The sequence below is a fragment of the Panthera pardus genome, unplaced genomic scaffold (assembly GCF_024362965.1).
Source record: "Panthera pardus isolate Hobbes unplaced genomic scaffold, ASM2436296v1 HiC_scaffold_3, whole genome shotgun sequence".
In the NCBI taxonomy this organism is placed as follows: Eukaryota; Metazoa; Chordata; class Mammalia; order Carnivora; family Felidae; genus Panthera; species Panthera pardus.
In genome coordinates, this window is record NW_026526876.1 from 2,925,002 (window position 1) to 2,943,874 (window position 18,873).

Here is an 18,873-nt window from a genome sequence, read left to right on the forward strand (position 1 = left end):
GAACGGGGGAGGGGCAGAGAGAGAGGGAGACACAGAATCGGAAACAGGCTCCAGGCTCCAAGCCATCAGCCCAGAGCCTGACGCGGGGCTCGAACTCACGGACCGCGAGATCGTGACCTGGCTGAAGTCGGACGCTTAACCGACTGAGCCACCCAGGCGCCCCGGTCAAGAAGTTTTTATTTTGTTTTTGTTTTTTACTCTTTTGGGAAACGATTATCCCCTTATATTCAGGGTCCACTCTCTCTGTTAGTGTTAAATTTGGCTGCAAGTGACAAAACCCCCCAGATAGTAGTGGCTTAAAGAAGACCTGAATTCATCTCTCATGTAAGTCTGGGTACATGGGGCGTGGGGCACCTGGGTGGCTCAGTTGGTTAAGTGTGCAACTTCAGCTCAGGATCTCGCAGTTCGTGAGTTCGAGGCCCGCATCGGGCTCTGCTGACAGCTCAGAGCCTGGAGCCTGCTTTAGATTCTGTGTCTTCCTGTCTCTGTGCTCCTCCCCCACTCGTGCTGTCTCTCTCTCTCTCTCTCTCTCTCTCAAAAGTAAATATTAAAAAAAATTTTTTTTTAAAGTCTCGGTACATGGTCCAGGCCAGTATGGGGCTCAAAGGTGCTGGGGCTGGTTCTTGCTGACCTCTGGTTCCACTAGGTGAGATCCTGACCTCACGTCCCAAACATGACCTTTGCATTTCAAGCAGCGATAATAGTATGATAAGAATGGAGGAAAGGGGTGAGCACTGCCTGGTAAGGGGAGCTTCCAGAAGATACTGTATCCAGTTGGCCAGAACTTAGCTACCCAGCCACACCCCGCTGCAAAAGAGGCTGGGGAATGCCCTTATTCTGGAACCATGTGCCCCCCAAAGAAGTCATGTTGTTGAGAAAGGAAAAGAGAAGAAATACTGAGGCATATCCAGCCTCTGCTTAGACATATGTAACAATCTGGGGAAAATGCTCAAAATATCCTGAATCTGTGAGGTATACCTAGAAACAGATAAGGGTAGATAAATATCTAAGGAGGCAGTGGTACAGGTCAGTTGGCAATAGCGTGATAAGTAACTCAGTGCAAAACAAAACCAAAAAAAAAAAAAAAAAAAGAAAGGAAAGAAAAAAGAGGAAACAAAGATATTGAACATCACTTGTAATCAGAGAAATGGAAGTCAGAGGAAATCATTTTTCACCCCTCAAAAAGAGTAATCAGCACTGATCAGGGTCTAAAGAAGAAATTATTCCTGTGCATTGTGGGTGGCAGCGTGAATGGTTGTAATCTTTTTGGAAAGGAATCTAGTAACAGCTATCGAGATTGAAAAGTTGTATGTTCCTTTTGACAAAGCAGTCCCATCTTGGGGGATTCTGCCCCCTAGAAATAAAAACACCACCACTTAAGTATGTAGTGAATGCAGAAAAAGGTTGGTAATTGCAGTACATTTTTAAAAAAAAATTTTAAATGTTTTTACTTATTTTTGAGAGACAGAGACAGAGCAGAGTGCAAGTGGGGGAGAGTCAGAGAGAGGGAGATGCAGAATGTGAAGCAGGCTCCAGGCCCCGAGCTGTCAGCACAGAGCCCGACACGGGGCTCAAACTCCTGAACTGCATGATCGTGACCTGAGCCGAAGTCGGACACTTAACCGACTGAGCCACCCAGGCACCCCCCACCCCCCCTTTTTTTTGTAATGGCTCAAATCTGAATGTTCCCCAGCAGGAACTGATTGAATAAATTGTAGTTCATCACTCCTATGAAGTACTATATTATTAAAGAGAACAAGTTAGCTCTATTTTCACTGTCCTGGAAGGCTGTAAATGCCTTCTAGTGATAAAAGTAGAATTCACAAAGAAATGCTAACAGCTTTATGTCATATATGCATATGTTATGATCCCAAACAAAAAACTAACAGGCCTGTCTGTGTCAGTGTGGAAGAACACATTCTTTCCATATCTCATATTTCATTTTGCTATCTCAGGAAAATAGGGGATTTTGATTATTTCAGTTTGAGAAAGAGCATTATTTCTGTATGCCAGAGGGGAGAGTTTGGTGACTAAGAGTGAGAACTTTGGAGCCCACGTTTCTGGGTTCAAATCTCCACTTAAGCTGTTGTAACCTTGGGCAAGTTATCTGAACGCACCTGTGCCTCCATTTCCTGCGAGGTAAAATACATATAAAAGCAGTAGCTGCAACAAAGGGTTTAAGTGAGCTAATACAATATATGTAAAGTATTTGGTGCAGAATAAGTTGTGCATAGGAGAGAAGGCTGTTTCTGTTTTCTTTAAATTAAAAATATTAATTAAGTGAAGAGTAAGGGAAGGTTCATTTTATTCCTTTTGTGGTGAAACACTAAACATATTTTCATTGCTCTTAGAGGTTGATTTTGAAGAAATGGTGAAGCCACAACATATATTTTTTTTTAAGTTTGTTTAAGAGAGAGAGAGAGAGAGAGCCAGAAAGGGGCAGAGAGAGAGAGAGAGAGAGAGGGAGGCAGAGAATCTCAAGCAGGTTCCGTGCTGTCAGCGCAGAGCCCATTGTGGGGCTCGATCTCATGAACGTGAGATCCTGACCTGAGCCAGAATCAAGAGTCAGACACTTAACCAACTGAGCCACCCAGGTGCCCACCCAACAGATTTCTTAAGCATGCCTTTACTCCTTCTTACTGTAGGGAAGAAATGGGACCAGCTTGCCCCAAAAAGTGCAAAACATCTAGAGTCTTGTATTTACCAGGGAGTAGATCTTTTTTTTTTTTTTTTTTAGAGACTGGGAGCTTTTTTTTTTTTTTTTTAATTTTTTTTTTTTTTCAACATTTATTTATTTTTGGGACAGAGACAGAGCATGAACGGGGGAGGGGCAGAGAGAGAGGGAGACACAGAATCGGAAACAGGCTCCAGGCTCTGAGCCATCAGCCCAGAGCCTGACGCGGGGCTCGAACTCACGGACTGCGAGATCGTGACCTGGCTGAAGTCGGACGCTTAACCGACTGCGCCACCCAGGCGCCCCATACCAGGGAGTAGATCTTACCACTGTCTTCAGTGTGAATTTGGAACTGGCAACCTGTCAGTGGAATGAACGTTGGCTTCCATGTCTAGACATTTCAACAATGAGAACATCAGTTTGGGAAATAGAGGCACACGGTTAATGGCTTCATGAGATAAAACTGTGTGGTCAGCCTAGGGAGGTGTGACGGATTGTATTCCCCCGAGATGGCTCCGCCTCTGCCTCCCACCTCGTGTGCACTTCCCCAGTGCAACTTTGCCACTTGCTCGGTCAAGGAACGCGAACCTTGAACTTGGGCAGGCCCAGGACTGCTTCCGAGTGGAGTATGACAGAAGTGACCCGTGTGACTGCCAAGGCTGGCCTGGAAGAGGCCATGTGGTGACCCTTTTATGCAGAAACACATCCGGAGCCCTGAGCCATTCTGTAACAAGCCCAGCCACCCTGAGACCCACCCCCCGCCCCCTCCTGGAGAGGCCCCCCAACAGTGCTCCGACAGCCCAGCTCAGCTGCCACGCGACCGCATTGGTTGCCCTGCCCGCCACGTGAGCGAGCCCCGTGGCATGTCCGGCCCAGCGAGTCTTCCGGTTACTGCAGCCACCTGAGAGCATCGAAGTCACAAGTGCCTGGCCAGGCCTTTCCCAAGTTCTTCACCTGCAAAAGAAAATTGTTCTTTCCAGGGGAGTCTGGGTGGCTCAGTCGGCCGAGCATCCGACTTCGGCTCAGGTCGCGGTCTCACGATTCGGGAGTTCGGGCCCTGCATTGGGCTCACTGCTGTCAGCGCAGAGCCTGCTTTGGATCCTCTGTCCCCCTCTCTCTGCCCCTCCCCAGCTCATTCTTTCTCTCTCAAAAATAAATAAACATTAAAAAAATAATAATAAAATGGTTTTTTCTACCTATGAAATTAAGGGGAAACTTTGTCCTGAAGCAGTGGTAACTTGCTAAACAGTATGCATAATTTTCATTAAAATTTTTTTTTGTTTATTACTTATTTTTGAGAGAGAGACAGCACGTGAGCAGGGGAGGGGCAGAGAGAGAGGGAGACACAGAATCTGAAGCAGGCTCCAGGCTCTGAGCTGTCAGCACAGAGCCCAACGCAGGGCTCGAACTCGTGAACCATGAGTTCATGACCTGAGCCAAAGTCGGAGGCTTAACCGACTGAGCCATCCAGGTGCCCCCATAGTTTTCATTTTTAATTGTTGCCTAATGTCCCCTGCTGGGGTCTGAAGCCTTTTTTTATTTGTTTTAAAAACTGGTGCACTATGCCATTTTGTGTGTGTTGCATTACTTTGATGTTTGTTCTGGCGTCTGCTTCCCTCTTCTGTCAGGATTTCTTTCTCCTTGGATAATTCGCCCCTTCCCCGCCCTCCCCCCCCCCCCCCTCCGGCCTTCAATGAGTCAGCATATCACCTTGACCTTCATGAGTCAAGGCCAGTAGCGACCCAGGCTGAATGAGATGCGAGGAGACATTTGTTAGGGCCTCCAGAAGAGTCTTAGCACCATTCCCTGGATTTGATGGTGTCCAGACTGAGGCCTGGAGCTGCCCAGGCATCACACTGCCATGAGGCAAGGCAGATCGCTGATGAAGGTAGCCTGTCCAGGTGCACGTGCGAGGGAGAGCGACGGTCCCTGAAAGCATATTTCAGTCGTGCTGGACCTCAAGTCAGACTTGCCCCTAGAGTTCCAGTTATAGAAGCCAAAAACTCATTTTATTGTTTCAGGCTTGAATTGGGTGTCCTCTTGTGACTAGACGCTTCCTAACTCATAGCGACCACAACTGCAGCATTTTTGAGATTCTGGGTAACATTTCCGAGGGATGTTGCTAAATCAGAGGCTCTCCAGGCAGTCCCCCTGATGAATGACCCCGGGTCCCGTGAGGCCTGGTGGGAAGGGTGAGGAATGCTTTTGCTTCAAGAATGGGAAACCAAGGAGAGAAACAAAGCTGCCCTCACATATTCAGATGTCACGTGGAAGAAGCAATAATTCTGTTCTTTGTGGTTCCAGATTGTTTCAGAACTGGAACCAACATGTGCCATGTTAACGAAGATCAAATTGAGCCCCGTATAAAGAAGGATTGTCCAACTGTTGGAGCCTCCAGCAGTGGAAGGGGCTGTCCGGTGCTGGCTTCTCTTTCACTGCAAATCCTTGGTCTCTGGCACGTGACAGTTTGGTAAATAGCATCAGAGGTTGGATGCTGTTGATACTACTTTGTATGAAAGATCAGGCTACATGGTTTCTCTGTTTCTTCCAGTTTGGAAATGATACGATTCTGCGCTTCCTTAGGTATCGGAAGACATACTTACTGTGAGACCCTTGGGCGAACTGTGAAGCGTCTCAGACAGTCCGTTTCCTTATCCATAAAATAAAGATAACAGCACTTTGCCAAATGATTTTTGTGAGCCGCAAATTAATGTGTATGAAAACGCTTTGAAAGACCAAAGTGGTGCAGATGTGAACTGGTATTAGCATCGCCTACATTGCGAACTCTCAGTTTAAAGAATGTGGGAAGGGCCACCTGGGTGGCTCGGTTAAGCATCTGACTCTTGATTTCAGCTCAGGTCAGGTGCTCATGGTTCGTGAGTTTGAGCCCCGCGTCAGGCTCTGCGCTCTATGCTTAGAGCCTGCTTGTGATTCACTCTCTTTCCCTCTCTCTGCCCCCACCCCGCTCTCCCTCTCTCTCTTTCAAAATGAATAAACATTAAAAAAAAAATAAAGAATGTGGTCAATTCCTTAAAGTTCTATGTTTTGACCAATGCGTGGTTTAAGAAAACAGAACAAAGTGATGTTGATCCAGATAAACCTATTTCAGCACGCCCCCTCTGCGTAATTCTCTAATTTCTGTAATTGCACACGCAGGTGAATTTGGTTCCTTTTAGTGGTGGAATTTGGAAGTTTCTCACTGGTTGCTAGGAGATGGAGCTATCACTGGGCAAAGTGTATATAATGTTAGGGAGTCAGAGCTAAATCGTGATCTAGCATGGGTCCTTCTCAGGTGTATCACGACTCACATATTGGGTGCCTGGGTGGCTCAGGCAGGTAAGTGCCCGACTTCAGCTCAGGTCGTGATCTCACGGTTCATGACTTCGAGCCCCACGTTGGGCTCCGTGCTGACAGCTCAGAACCTGGAGCCTGTTTCCGATTCTGTGTTTCCCTCTCTCTCTGACCCTCCCCCTCTAGTGCTCTCTCTCTCTCTCTCTCTCTCTCTCTCTCTCTCTCTCTCTCTCTCTCTCTCCCCCCCCTCTCCCTGTCTCTCTCAAAAATAAACAAAACATTTAAACAATTAAAAAAAAAAAGACTCACAAATCGGGAAGTAGATATTTTCTCATCTCTACTGAAGGGAAGGCTACTCACGGGGAGGCAGATGTTGTAATTCACTAAAGCCCCACCGCCGTCAGCCCCTTCTCCTTTCCAGTTTGCTGACCAGAGACCCTGGGGGCGCACCTCCCATGCAGAGGAGTTAGGTAATGAGGATTTCATTTGGCCCACACAGTGGGCTAGGAAGCCAACCCAGCACACAGAGTGAAACCTGGGGCCAACTGGTCCTCTGGCCACTTCAGTTTCAATGGAAATGAGACGTCCCGCCTGCTTTGGGCTTTTCAACGTGGCGTGTTGGGAGCTGCCCTTCCAGAGCCGTTTTGCATTTTGGCTTCTCCCAGAGGGGACTGCCAGCCGTGTGGGCCCCCTGCAAGAAGCCACTCAGACCATGCTATTATCTCTTCTCGTAACACTGCCGCTTTGTCTCCCCACTTTGTCTTGCCTTTAAAGACCCAGCACAGAGTGGTCGCTGTGCCCTCCCTAGGCCAAGACCCCCTTCGGCGTCTTTTGTTCAGAGGCCCTCTCTGTCGAGAGCATCGTTCATGGTGGCCATGGAACAGTGTGACTATTTGGGAAAGAGAAGGATGCAATTTTTAAAAAAATTTTTAATGTTGATTTTTGACAGAGAGAGAGGGAGGGTCAGAGACAGAAGGGGACACAGAATCTGAAGCAGGCTCCAGGCTCTGAGCTGTCAGCACGGAGCCCAACACGGGGCTCAAACTCACAAACTGTGAAATCATGGCCTGAGCTGAAGTCCGACGCTTAACAGACTGAGCCACCCAGGCGCCCCGAGAAGGATGCAGATTTACAAGTGTTTTCAACTCTAACCCGAGATGCTGAGCCAGTGGAGTGTGAGCAAGATTAATTTGGCACCCTGCAAAAAAAGAAAAAAAAAAAAATGACAAGACAGAAAACTTTTATCCTGCTACAAAAAAAAAACATCTCTAAACGTGGACCCGACTGTTTGCTTTTAGCCAAGAAAGCAAACTGCACAAGTGACTTGGTTCATTGGTACGGGTAGGATTCTTTTGAGTGGCTTCCTCTGTTTGGTCCGCCAAGGAGTTTCCATTGACTTTCATATGAGGTGAATGCATCTCTAGAAAACACTCCACGGAAACTTCCCACAAGGCAGTGGAACTAGGGAAGAATTACCTTCCGCCACAGGCAAGGTGGGGCCTGAGATTTGATAACAGACTTCAGTTCCTTGTGGCCCTTCTTCTGCTTTGCTGAGTGGCCTCAAACTTTTTTATCTCACTTGTTCTGAGTCCAAAGGGACAGCACCGCCTGTAAAACCAACAGCCGCCTGATTACCTCCTTCCGAGCTGCATCCACCAGCACTCACGTGTCTTTTTCTCCATTCTCGTTATTGACGTGGTATAGGCACAGGTTAAAAAACGAAATAGGGCCCTTATGAAAAGCAAAACTGCTGTTGCTCTACCCCGTCCCCTTTCTTATCCCACTTCTCGAAGTTAACCACTTACATACACTTGCTTAATTAAACTGCTAAGGTGCCTTTTTTTTTTTTTTTTTTTTTAAAGTAGACTTTCACAGCAGTTTTGGGCACAGCAAAATTGAGAGGGCACAGTGTGCCCACCCTTGTAACCCCTGTCCTGCCCCCCCCCCCACAAGTGTGCAGGGCTCCTCTCACCATCAATATCCCTCACTACAGTGGTCCATTTGTTACAACTGATGGACCCGTACATGGCTGGCACATGACAGCCACTCAGTCCATTGTTCACATTAGGGTTCACGTTCTTTGGGTTCGGACAAATGTATCCACCCATTATAGTATCATACGGAACAGTTTCACTGCCCTAAACATCCTCTGTACTCTGCCTGTTTGTTCTTCCCTCTGCCCAACCCCTGATCTTTCTACTCTCTCCATAATTTATCTCTTCTGGAATGTTCTATAGTTGAAATTCTACAGTGTGTAGCCTTCTCATAATGGCTTCTTTCACCCAGTCATCTGCATTTAGGGTCCTTCCCTGTCTTTTCATGGCTTTCTAGCTCATTTCTTTGTAGCACTGAATGATACTCCATTGCCTGGATGTATCATGGCTTATACGTTCACTTTCTGAAGGACGCCTTGGTTGCTTCCATGTTTTGGCAGTTGTGAATAAAGCTGCTCTGAACATCTTTGTGCGGGTTTGTGTGTAGGCATCGCTTTTCAACTCATTTGGGTAAATACCAAGGGGTGCGATAGCTGAATGACGGCAAGAGTGTGTTTAGTTTTGTAAGGAATTGCCAAACTGTCTTCACTGCCTAACTGCGCCATTTTGCATTTCTGCCAGCAAAGAACAAGAGTTCCTGTTGCTCCGCACCCTTGTCGGCACGCGGTGGTGTTAAGGTTTTGGATTTTAGCCATTCTCGTAGGTGTGTAGTGGTACTTCATAGTTTGTTTTGTTTTTTTTTTTGTAATGTATTTATTTATTTTTGAGAGAGACAGAGTGAGTGGGGGAGGGGCAGAGAGCAGGGGAGACACAGAATCCAAAGCAGGCTCCAGGCTCCGAGCCGTCAACACAGAGCCCGACGCGGGGCTCAAATCCACGGACTGTGAGATCACGACCTGAGCCGAAGTCGGATGCTCAACTGACTGAGCCCCCAGGCGCCCCTCTCGTAGTTGTTTTAATTTGTTGTTCCCTAATGTATTTCAACTTTATTTGCTAGCTGGGATAATATTCAAATGTTCTATATACACCAAGTCTTGCATACTTGGTGTATAGGTCAGTTTAAATAGTATCAGTGTAATTGTCACTATATATGTATATATTCCCCACAGAGTAAAGTCGTGTGGTACGATTTTGTGACCTTTCTTATGCAACTTCCTGTTTTTGTGAAGTTTCTGGTTTTTTCACTGTTTTCTGAGTTATTGTTTTAATTCTGATTAGTTAATATGCAGTGCTGTGTTAGTTTCAGGTGTACAATATAGTGATTCAACACTTGCATATATCACCCAGTGCTCATCATGAAAAGTGCCTTCCTTAATCCCCATCATCTGTTTAACCCATCCCTCTTCCTGCAACCTTCCCTCTGGTAAGGATCAGCTTGTTCTCCATAGTTAAGAGTCTGTTTATTTCTTGTGATAAGAACTTTTTTAAAAATTTAAATCCAAGTTAGTTAACATACAGTGTAATAATGGTTTCAGGAGTAGGATTTAGTGATTCATCACTTACATATAACACTCAGTGCTCATCCCAACAAGTGTTCTCCTTAATGCCCATCGCCCATTTAGCCAGCCCCCCACCCAACACCCTGCCAGCAACCTTCTGTTTGTTCTCTGTATTTAAGAGTCTCTTATGGTTTGCCTCCCTCTCTGTTTTTATCTTATTTATCCTTCCCTCCCCCAATTTTCATCTGTTTTGTTTCTTAAATTCCACATATGAGGGAAATCGTATGATATTTATCTTTCTCTGACTTATTTCATTTAGCATAATAACGCTGTAGTTCCATCCACGTTGTTGCAAATGGCAAGATTTCATTCTTTTTGAAATCCATTCATCAGTCCATGGACATTTGGGCTCTTTCCATAATCTGGCTATTGTCAATAGTGCTGCTATAAACATTGGGGTGCATGTGCCCCTTTGAATCAGTATTTTTGTATCCATTGGATAAATACCTAGTAGTGTAATTGCCGGGTCTTAGGGTCATTCTATTTTTAATTTTTTTGAGAACCTTTCACTATTTTTATTATATCCTCATTTTTTTTTTCATACTCTTCATCCAACCAGATGTTCTTTCAAAGAAACTTCCCTTGGGAGGCATCTTATCCTCTTGGCCCAGTTTGGATGTGTTCTCCAGATTTGCTCCATGGGTATCCTCTCGAGACTCCCCGTGACTGGTTTCCTCTAATAGAACCATTGGTCTCCCACGATCACTTACCCTCTTTCTCTTTGGTTTACTCCCTTGTTCTCCTGGAGCACATTCTCAAGTAACTTACTTAGAAAGGGTGTTAGCAGTTTAATTTTTTTTCTGAGTCTCCATATGTTTGACAGTATGTTTTATTGTCTACCTCTGTGACTAGTTTATAGTTAGGTCAGATATAGAATTCTAGGTTGAAAATCATTTTCAGAACTTTGAAGGTATTTGCTTCATTGCCTTTGAGAATTCAGTACTGCTATAATGAATGATGGCCAGTCTCATGCTCACACCCCTTCCCTGAACTTGTAGGCATTCTTGGTGTCCTGAAACTTTATAAAGGGATATCTTCATGTGGGTCTTTTCTCATTCATTCTGCCTGACACAAGTTCTGGGACTCACGTTCTTCAGCGTTGGAGGATTCTCTCGTGTCAGTTTTTTGGTCATTTCCTTCACTGTGCTTCCACTGGTCTGTATTTCCAGATCTTCTGTTAATTGACTGTTTGATCTTCCGGATTGGCCCTGAGTGTTTACCTTTTCTGTTTAAATCTTGTTACATGTCAGGAGAGGTCTTTGATTTTGCATTCCATCCCTTCTATCGAAGCTTATAATTTGACAAATGTATTTAAAATTTTTGAGAGTTTTTTCTTGTGCTATCCTTTTCTTTCTTCCAAGCATCCTGGCGTTGTTTTAATGAGTGCATATCACCTTGAATCTCAAGCTCTGTCCATGAGGCCTTCCTTGAGCATCCTCTAGAAATGTGCGTTCTTCCCCATCAGCCCCCTCCTTGTCAGGGCTCCCTGCACTCCAGGCCTTTTGCCCATTCTGTTCACTTTTTCTTAGCCTACCTTTATGCCTTTAATCTAGTTTGAGGTACTTTTGTTGTAATTCGATTATACTTACCAAGTAAGTAGTTTGATATTCAGATCTGTTGCTCAGATGAGAGGTCCATATAAAGAGAGTTAATTGGGGGGTCATCTGTATATAAGTGGTATTTTAGGATCTTGAGATGGAATAGAATCACCAGGAAAATAATTTGTAATAAGAGAGGAGGAAAGGCCCAGGACCCAGGTCTGAAGATTCTGACAAGTAGAAGCAGAGAGACAAGGAGGGGCCAGCAAAGGAGAGAGACCGAAGACAGTTGCTGAACTAAGAGAAAAACCAGGAGAGTTGTTCATTGGAGGCATGCTTGTTCCCGGGCACCTGGCGGGGCTCAATCGGTTAAGTGGCCGACTTCGGCTCAGGTCATGATCTCGTGGTTTGTGGGTTCGAGCCCCATGTCAGGCTCTGCACTGACATTGCGGAGCCTGCTTGGGATTCTCTCTCTCTCTCTCTCTCTCTCTCTCTCTCTGTCTGTCTCTCAAAATAAATAAATAAATAACGTAATTAATTAAAAAAAAAAAAAAAGGAATTGTTCCAGTTCTGCTGAGAGGATTGAAGGTCTCTGTTGTGTTGGCCCATGTGGAGGTTGTAGATGGCCTCAGTGGACAAGGTTTGGGTTGAGTAATGGCAGAGGAGAGAGAAGAAGAAGTGAAGACAACCAAGGTACAGGACTCTGGGGAGGATTCTGTTGTGAGGGGGAAGAAGGAAATCAGGTATAGCAGGAGGAAGATGTGGGCTACAGACTTTTTTTTAAGATTTTAAGTAATCTCTACACCCAACATGGGGCTCGAACTCACAAACCCGAGATCCAGAGTTGCATGCTCTACCGACTGAGCCAACCAGGTGCCCCGAGATTTTTTTTTTTAATTGAAGAGAGTTAAGCATGTTTAAATGCCCATCAGAAGGATGGAAAGGAAAGGCTGTTTCAACAAATCACAGTGACAGTGGAGATGTGGAATGGGTTAAATAGGTTTGTTGCGATGGGGGGTGGGAACAAAAACCCAAAAGTGAAAGGTTGGATGTGTTGATTAGGATGAGATTGTGCTTGACCGGGAAAGCCCAGGGAAAAAGTTTGACATCATCATGATGAAGCAGGCGGGAATGCCTACCGATTCTGGAACAGAACAGTGAGCAGGATATTTAAGGGATATTGGTCCATTACGTCTCCGGGCTGGGAGAGGCTGGAATCGGAAAGACCTTTGGGAACATTTCAGAAATTCAGATGGAACATTCTTAAGGACCTAGACTGGATCCCTACCAAAAGGAAAACAAAGAAAAAATATAGAAACATTCCCAAAAATAACTGGTTTTAGTGACTGGTTGGTTACCAAAAGAAAAGGGAGAGGACATTTTAAATGTTTTTCAGGTTCCTCGACTGGAGGATAAGGAGATATGGATAAGGAGAGCGAAGGGAAGGAGGAATAAATATCACCCAAAGGTTGAGAAAGATGGAGATTGGGGGGGGGGGGGGGAGATTAGATTTGACAATAAATGCATTATTGGAGCTTTTGAGAAAAAAAGTTATGAATGGTTAGAGTAAAAAATATCCTAGTAGTTGAGATTCTTTGAGACCGAAGGGGTAAGTTCTCTTGTGTTTCAGAGGCAAGGCAGCAATTATGTGGTAGGTGATAATGGTGAACTTTCATTTCTGTCTCCCGCCTGTCTCTCCCACAGGGCAGGTCTGTGAATTCTTATTGAAGAAATGAAAGTTTAGTAATTTATTTCAGAATGTCACCATTTCCTTCATCAATGCATGGTAGAGAGAAGACCTACCTACCAAAGAACAATCCAAGTAGCATTCTTAGGGTAAGACAAGGAAATTAAGAAGGGACTGAAGTAAATTTAAAAAAATAAAAAATAAAATTTAAAAAAAGGGACTGAAAATATTTTATTTTCAGCTCATGAGAATCACTGCTTGAGACAGGCATCTGATCTGATTTAAATGGTTGTGCTATTGTTGTTTTAAACATGCTTTTTATTCTCTGCAAAGATTTATGTTTCCTGCCCCCTTAACTCTCTGTATGTTGTTATGATAGGATTTTCCCTTCTGCTTTTTAAATTTACTACATAAATGTAACCATACAAAAGAAACAGGAAATTTTCTCACAGCCCAAGCAGCTTAATATTCACCTGTTCTCAATGTTCTGGGTACTCGTCTAGTGTGTGTATCTATGAATACAGAGTTTGGTGCACCTGTGATCTGTCACATTATAATTTTTCATTTGGCACTTTAAAAATATAACACATCAGGGAGCACCTGGGTGGCACAGTCGTTTAAGCATCTAACTCTTGATCTCGGCTTGGGTCATGATCTCACGGTTCGTGAGTTTGAGCCCCACATCGGGTTCTGTGCTGATGGTGTGGATCCTGCTTGGGATTCTGTCTCTCCTCTCTGCCCCTTCCCCGCTTGTGTGTGCATGTTCTCTCTCTCTCAAATATATAAAATTAAAAAAAAATTTTTTTTTTAGTATAACATATCATTTTTTTAAGTTTATTTTGAGAGAGAGAGAGAGAGAGAGCGCGCATGTGAGCAAGGTTGGGGCAGAGAGAGAGGGAGAGAGAGAATCCCAAGCAAGCTTAACACTCAGCATGGAGCCCCACACAGGGCTCGATATCACGACCTGAGCCAAAATCAAGAGTTGGACATTTAACTGACTGAGCCATCCAGGCGGATCCAAACATTTTTTCTTTTTGAGAGAGGGGGTGCAAGTGAGTGAGGGTTGGGGGGGGAGAGAGAGAATCCCACGGGAGGCAGAGAGAGAGAGAAGTGGGGCTCACCCGAAGCGAGGCTCGAGCTCACCAGATGTGGTACTCGAACTCGCAAACCGTGAGATCATGACCTCAGCCAAAGTCAGATGGCTAACGACTGAGCCACCCAGGGGCCCAGCAAGCATGTTTTTTAGAAAATCATATTAGTCTTCCCAATTATGAGGTGGGGCTTGCTTTTAATTTAACTTCATGCCGTTAGACAGCCAGCCTCAGTAGGAATAAGTGGCGGTCTGATGGGAGGATGGGGAAAAGACCAGAGAAGTCAAGAGTGACGGCTAGGCCGTCCTTATTGTCAACCCCGGGCTTCTCACTGCCTCTGCGGTCTCCCTTGCCGTGGTGTATGTATCCAGTGGTATGCTCTATGTCAGGGTTCCCGGATGTAGAGTGCAGTGCTGATCAAGTGTCAGAATGGAAACAACAGAAACAAAAACGAAAACAGATGTCGTAACAAACACAACTGGATTGTGTATCTCATAATACACAAGTGGGTATATTTCACAAACGTACACTGATGTAAAAAAATTCCTAGTAGTCTAGGTAAGGTGCGAGTAGTAACACCTATGCGGAGGGCAAGCTAAGATTTGGCAGAAGGGAGGAGCTCACTTCAGCCGGAAAGGATGACAGAGTTGATCTGCTGCTCTGTTTGAGTCCTGCCCATCCTCAAACCCGACGGACGGATGGTTGAAAAGGAGCCTTCATTTCAGTGGCCGTGTCGGGAATGGCCAGTGGCTGTGTGATAACAAGAGCTGGGCTCTCCCATCTGCCTTGAACTTGAGTTATCTTCTGTTTTCATCAGGGCCCTTTCCAGGATTACTTCATTCTAGAGAACCAGCGTTACTAACACGGTTTATTGCTTGGTGATTTCAATCTTCATTTTACGAGAACAATTAAATAAATCTTGGCTTCGTTGAGTATTTTCTTCATTAAGTATGATGCAAGGAAGATGCCTGAAGGCATTAAACTGTGTATTGTAGTACTCTCAGCTTTCCAGTAACTTCTAATTTGAAAAAGTTAATTAAAAAACAAACAAACCCATAGTTTGGGGGCACCTGGGTAGCTCAGTTCATTAAACATCGGACTCTTCATTTTGGCCCAGGTCATGATCTCATGGTTCATGAGTTCAGGCCCCGCACCCCCCCCCCCCCCTACTGTCAGCACAGAGCCTGCTTGGGATTCTCTCTCCCCCTCTCTCTCTGCCCCTCCCCTGCTTGTGTTTGTTCTCTCTCTCTCTCTCTCTCTCTCTCTCTCTCCAAATAAATAAATAAATAAACTTAAGAAAAACCATCTAGTTTTTCTGTATATTAGTATGACAACTTAAGCTTTATTGTGTCAAGGTTTTAAAAAGCACTTAGCTGTTAGACACAGCACCGAATGCCATTGGCCTTCACATCATCACCCCCAATTTCAGCATGTTCATACCTTCAGGTCTTCCTTAGAAGCGGCCCTTGGCACTGGGCTCAGAGCTCAGAACCGTGCCACATCGGGTTCTGCTTCTGTCTTGGTCGATTGGAGCTGTTGCCATTCTGGGGGGCGGGGGGCATACCCTCCACTGCTTCCTACCTTGTGGAGGCCTAGGGATTGGTGACACCTTCTAGGGTCCTTTGTCACTGGGGACCTTCAACCCGAGGCACAGAGTTGGGGAAGTTACCGCAGTCAGCCTTGATTCATCAAACGGTCTTTGGGTTTGGAAAATAGGTCCAGAATTTTTGCTTACCCTTTAACCTCTGAGGTGGGTCTCATTTGTAGAGCCATATAGGAAATCAATGTCTGGGTTCGCACTCCTAGAATTTTTTTTTAACATGGTCTACAATGTAGTATAGATGAAAACAGAAAATAGTTCCTTCCCTTACATTTCCCGTTATAAATACTCTAAATTTTGTATCATTTCCATATTATGTAAATCCCTTTAGCATTTAAAACCGTACCATAGCTACATGTAATGCGTCCTTATCCCATTTGTTCTTATTTCTCTGAATACAAATAAGCACACTGTTTCCACTTGTGTTAAAAGCAGTAGGTCATTGGACTAGGTTAGTCTTCCCTTGGTGTTACTCGTGTCTTGTGATTTCTTAAGCAAATTTGTACTCATTCACAAGATGTTGATGAACTTTTTAAATAAAATGTTTATCAAGGGGCACCCGGGGTGGCTCAGTTGGTTAAGCATCCCAGTTAGGCCCAGGTCATGAACTTGCGGTTTGTGAGTTCGAGCCCCGCGTCAGGCTCCACGCTGAGTGTGGAGCCCGCTTGAGATTCTCTGTCTCTGTCATGGGGCGCCTGGGTGGCCCAGTCGGTTAAGTGTCTGACTTCGGCTCAGGTCACGATCTCACAATTTGTAAGTTCGAGCCCCGCATCGGGCTCTGTGCTGACAGCTCGGATCCCAGAGCCTGCTTCAGATTCTGTATCTCCCTCTCCCTCTGTTCCTCCCCTGCTCGCGCACTCTCTCAAAAATAAAGATCGCACTCTCTAAAAAATAAAGATTTAAAAATATCAAGAAAAAAACGTTTATCAAGAAATGCACTGTGACCTTGCATTTTGTCAAAAGGCTGTTGTTTAGTTGCCGGGGTTACAGTTTAGATGCATTAGGCTGCAGGTTACAGAAAACCCAATTCAAGATGACTTGTGTGAAGGGCATTTATTGGCTTGTGTAACTGGAAGGCCAGCTTAGCTACAGGCTAAGCTCCAGGGCTGATTGAGCAATTCCACCGAGCTACTAAGAATTTGCTTTCCTTCTTTCTACTGTGTTCTCACCTTCCTCTCATGATGACAACAGGTTGCAGCCATTCCCAGACTTCTGTGCTCCCTTCCTCATGTGCAGTAATGTTTTAGAAACTCACCCAGAAGACCCCCTCCTGGTGTCCTGTCGACCTCAGTTGAGGGGTGTGTCCAGGCCTTGAACCAGCAACTGTGGCTGGGATGAGATTAAGTGGAGGAGTTCAGGCTTGGAGTCAGTTTCCCCCCAAAGTCTAGGGGCTGTGGGAGGAGGTACAGAAACCCCAGTCAGCTCCAGGTAGGTTTCTAGAGGCGCGGGTGGGTGGGTGGGGCGGAAATGAATGAAGGGCAGCAGCCATCCCGTTCCGTGTCCGACGTGAGTTGAAGTCACTTGGGTTTCATTTATAAAAGTGCTTGCGTTGTTTCATTGGTTTCTACTTCTTCTGTCCTTAGGGGCTGTGACAACAGCCAAACGGACAGGCATCCCAGCTCCTCGAGAACATTCGGTAACCGTCTCCAGGGAGAGAACCGTGCCACGCGGTCCCTCCAACCCCAGGAAGTCGGTGTCCAGCCCCACGTCTTCCAGCACACCCACCCCTACGAAGCACCTGCGGACCACCTCCGCAAGACCCAGGCCAGAGAATGAAGGCGGGGAAAAGGCCGTGCTCGAGTCCCAGGTTCGGGAACTCCTGGCAGAAGCCAAAGCGAAAGACAGCGAAATTAACAGGCTTCGAAGCGAGCTGAAGAAATGTAAGGAGAAAAGGACTCCGAGCGCTGAAGGAACCGAGCCTTCTGACGCAAATGCAGATGGAACGCCCGTCTCCCCAGGCGACTCGGAACCCTTGCTAAGAGCTCTTGAGGAGAAGAACAAGAATTTTCAGAAGGAGCTTGCAGATCTGGAGGAGGAAAACCGGGCCTTAAGGGAGAAACTGACTCATCTGGAGCATTCCCCAAATTCGGAGGGGGGTGCTAGTCACACGGGGGAGAGCAGCTGCCCAACGTCCGTAACTCAGGAGTCCAGCTTCGGAAGCCCACCCGGAAATCAGCTGTCGGGCGAGCTCGATGCCTATCGGCACCCCATACACGAAAACGCGTTAAGGACATCAGGCTCTTCAAGCAGCGACGTCACCAAAGCTTCTTTGTCCCCAGATGCCTCGGATTTCGAGCACATCACGGCCGACACGCCCTCCAGGCCCCTGTCCTCCAGCAGCAACCCCTTTAAGAGCTCCAAGTGTTCCACGACAGGCAGCTCCCCCAACAACGTGAGCGAGCTGTCCCTGGCCTCCCTCGCGGAGAAGATACAGAAGATGGAGGAAAACCAGCACAGCACGGCCGAGGAGCTGCAGGCTACTCTGCAGGAGTTGTCGGACCAGCAGCAGATGGTTCAGGAGCTGACGGCCGAAAACGAGAAACTGCTGGACGAGAAGACGATCCTGGAGAGTTCTTTCCACCAGCACCGGGAGAGGGCCGCGCAGCTAAGTCAGGAGAACGAGAAGCTGATAAACCTCCTGCAAGAGCGCGCAAAGAGCGAGGAGCCCGCCGCCGTTCAAGAAGGCAAAATCCTGGAGCTGGAGCAGAAGTGCGCAGAAATTCTTGACCAGGGCCGCTTTGAAAGGGAGAAGCTGCTTAACATCCAGCAGCAGCTGACCTGTAGCCTCCGGAAGGTGGAGGAGGAGAACCAAGGAGCTTTGGAAGCGATTAAACACCTCAAGGAAGAAAACGAAAAGCTGACCGGGGTTCTGGAACGGGAGCGGTGTAATAACGGTGTGATGGCCAAAACTCTGGAGGAGTGCAAGGCGACCTTGGAAGGGCTGCAGATTGAAAATGGGTCTTTGAAGGCGCATTTGGAGAGTGAGCAGCAGAAAGCGACGGACACCAGTCCCGTGGGGCAGACGGCAGAGGCGCGTGAAGTTCAAGAGATGTTGAGAGTCGCTCGAGCTGAGAAGGATCAGCTGGAGCTCTCTTGCACCGAGCTCAGGCAAGAATTGCTAAAGGCCCATGGTGAAATTAAACATGTTTCAAGCCTGCTGGCCAAGGTAAGGACACAGTCCTTTCCCGGTATTTGCTCATCCTTCTTAGCGTTGTTCCCCTCGACCTTGAGATTCACAGAGCATAGAGACTCCTTGGCTCAGCCAGTTTCGTTCATGAATCCGGCTTTCTAGCTTGAAGATGTGTTCCATTCCGGACAGACTGGGGACACAAAAATGAAACACCCCCCACTTCTGACTATAGGTTCAAAGTGTAGCAGGGAGATGGTGAATCAGATCAGTGAGTGCGATGCAGGGATAAAGAGTATCCTAGAGGACAGCTCAGAGTTCAGTTCCAAGGAGGAACACCTAGAATGATGTGGGAGAAAGGAAAGTAGTGCT

General features: G+C 46.3%; 1 protein-coding gene across 8 annotated transcripts in view; it reads left to right on the forward strand.

Annotated features, from left to right (window-relative positions):
• SPECC1 (sperm antigen with calponin homology and coiled-coil domains 1) overlaps window positions 1-18,873 on the forward strand; it is a 283,596-nt gene that overhangs the window by 161,977 nt on the left and 102,746 nt on the right. For all 8 annotated transcript variants that reach the window (XM_053893308.1, XM_053893306.1, XM_053893304.1 and 5 more), the window contains one exon: window positions 16,958-18,540. In XM_053893308.1, coding sequence (XP_053749283.1) covers window positions 16,958-18,540 — 1,583 coding nt within the window. The remainder of the gene's footprint in view (window positions 1-16,957; window positions 18,541-18,873) is intronic.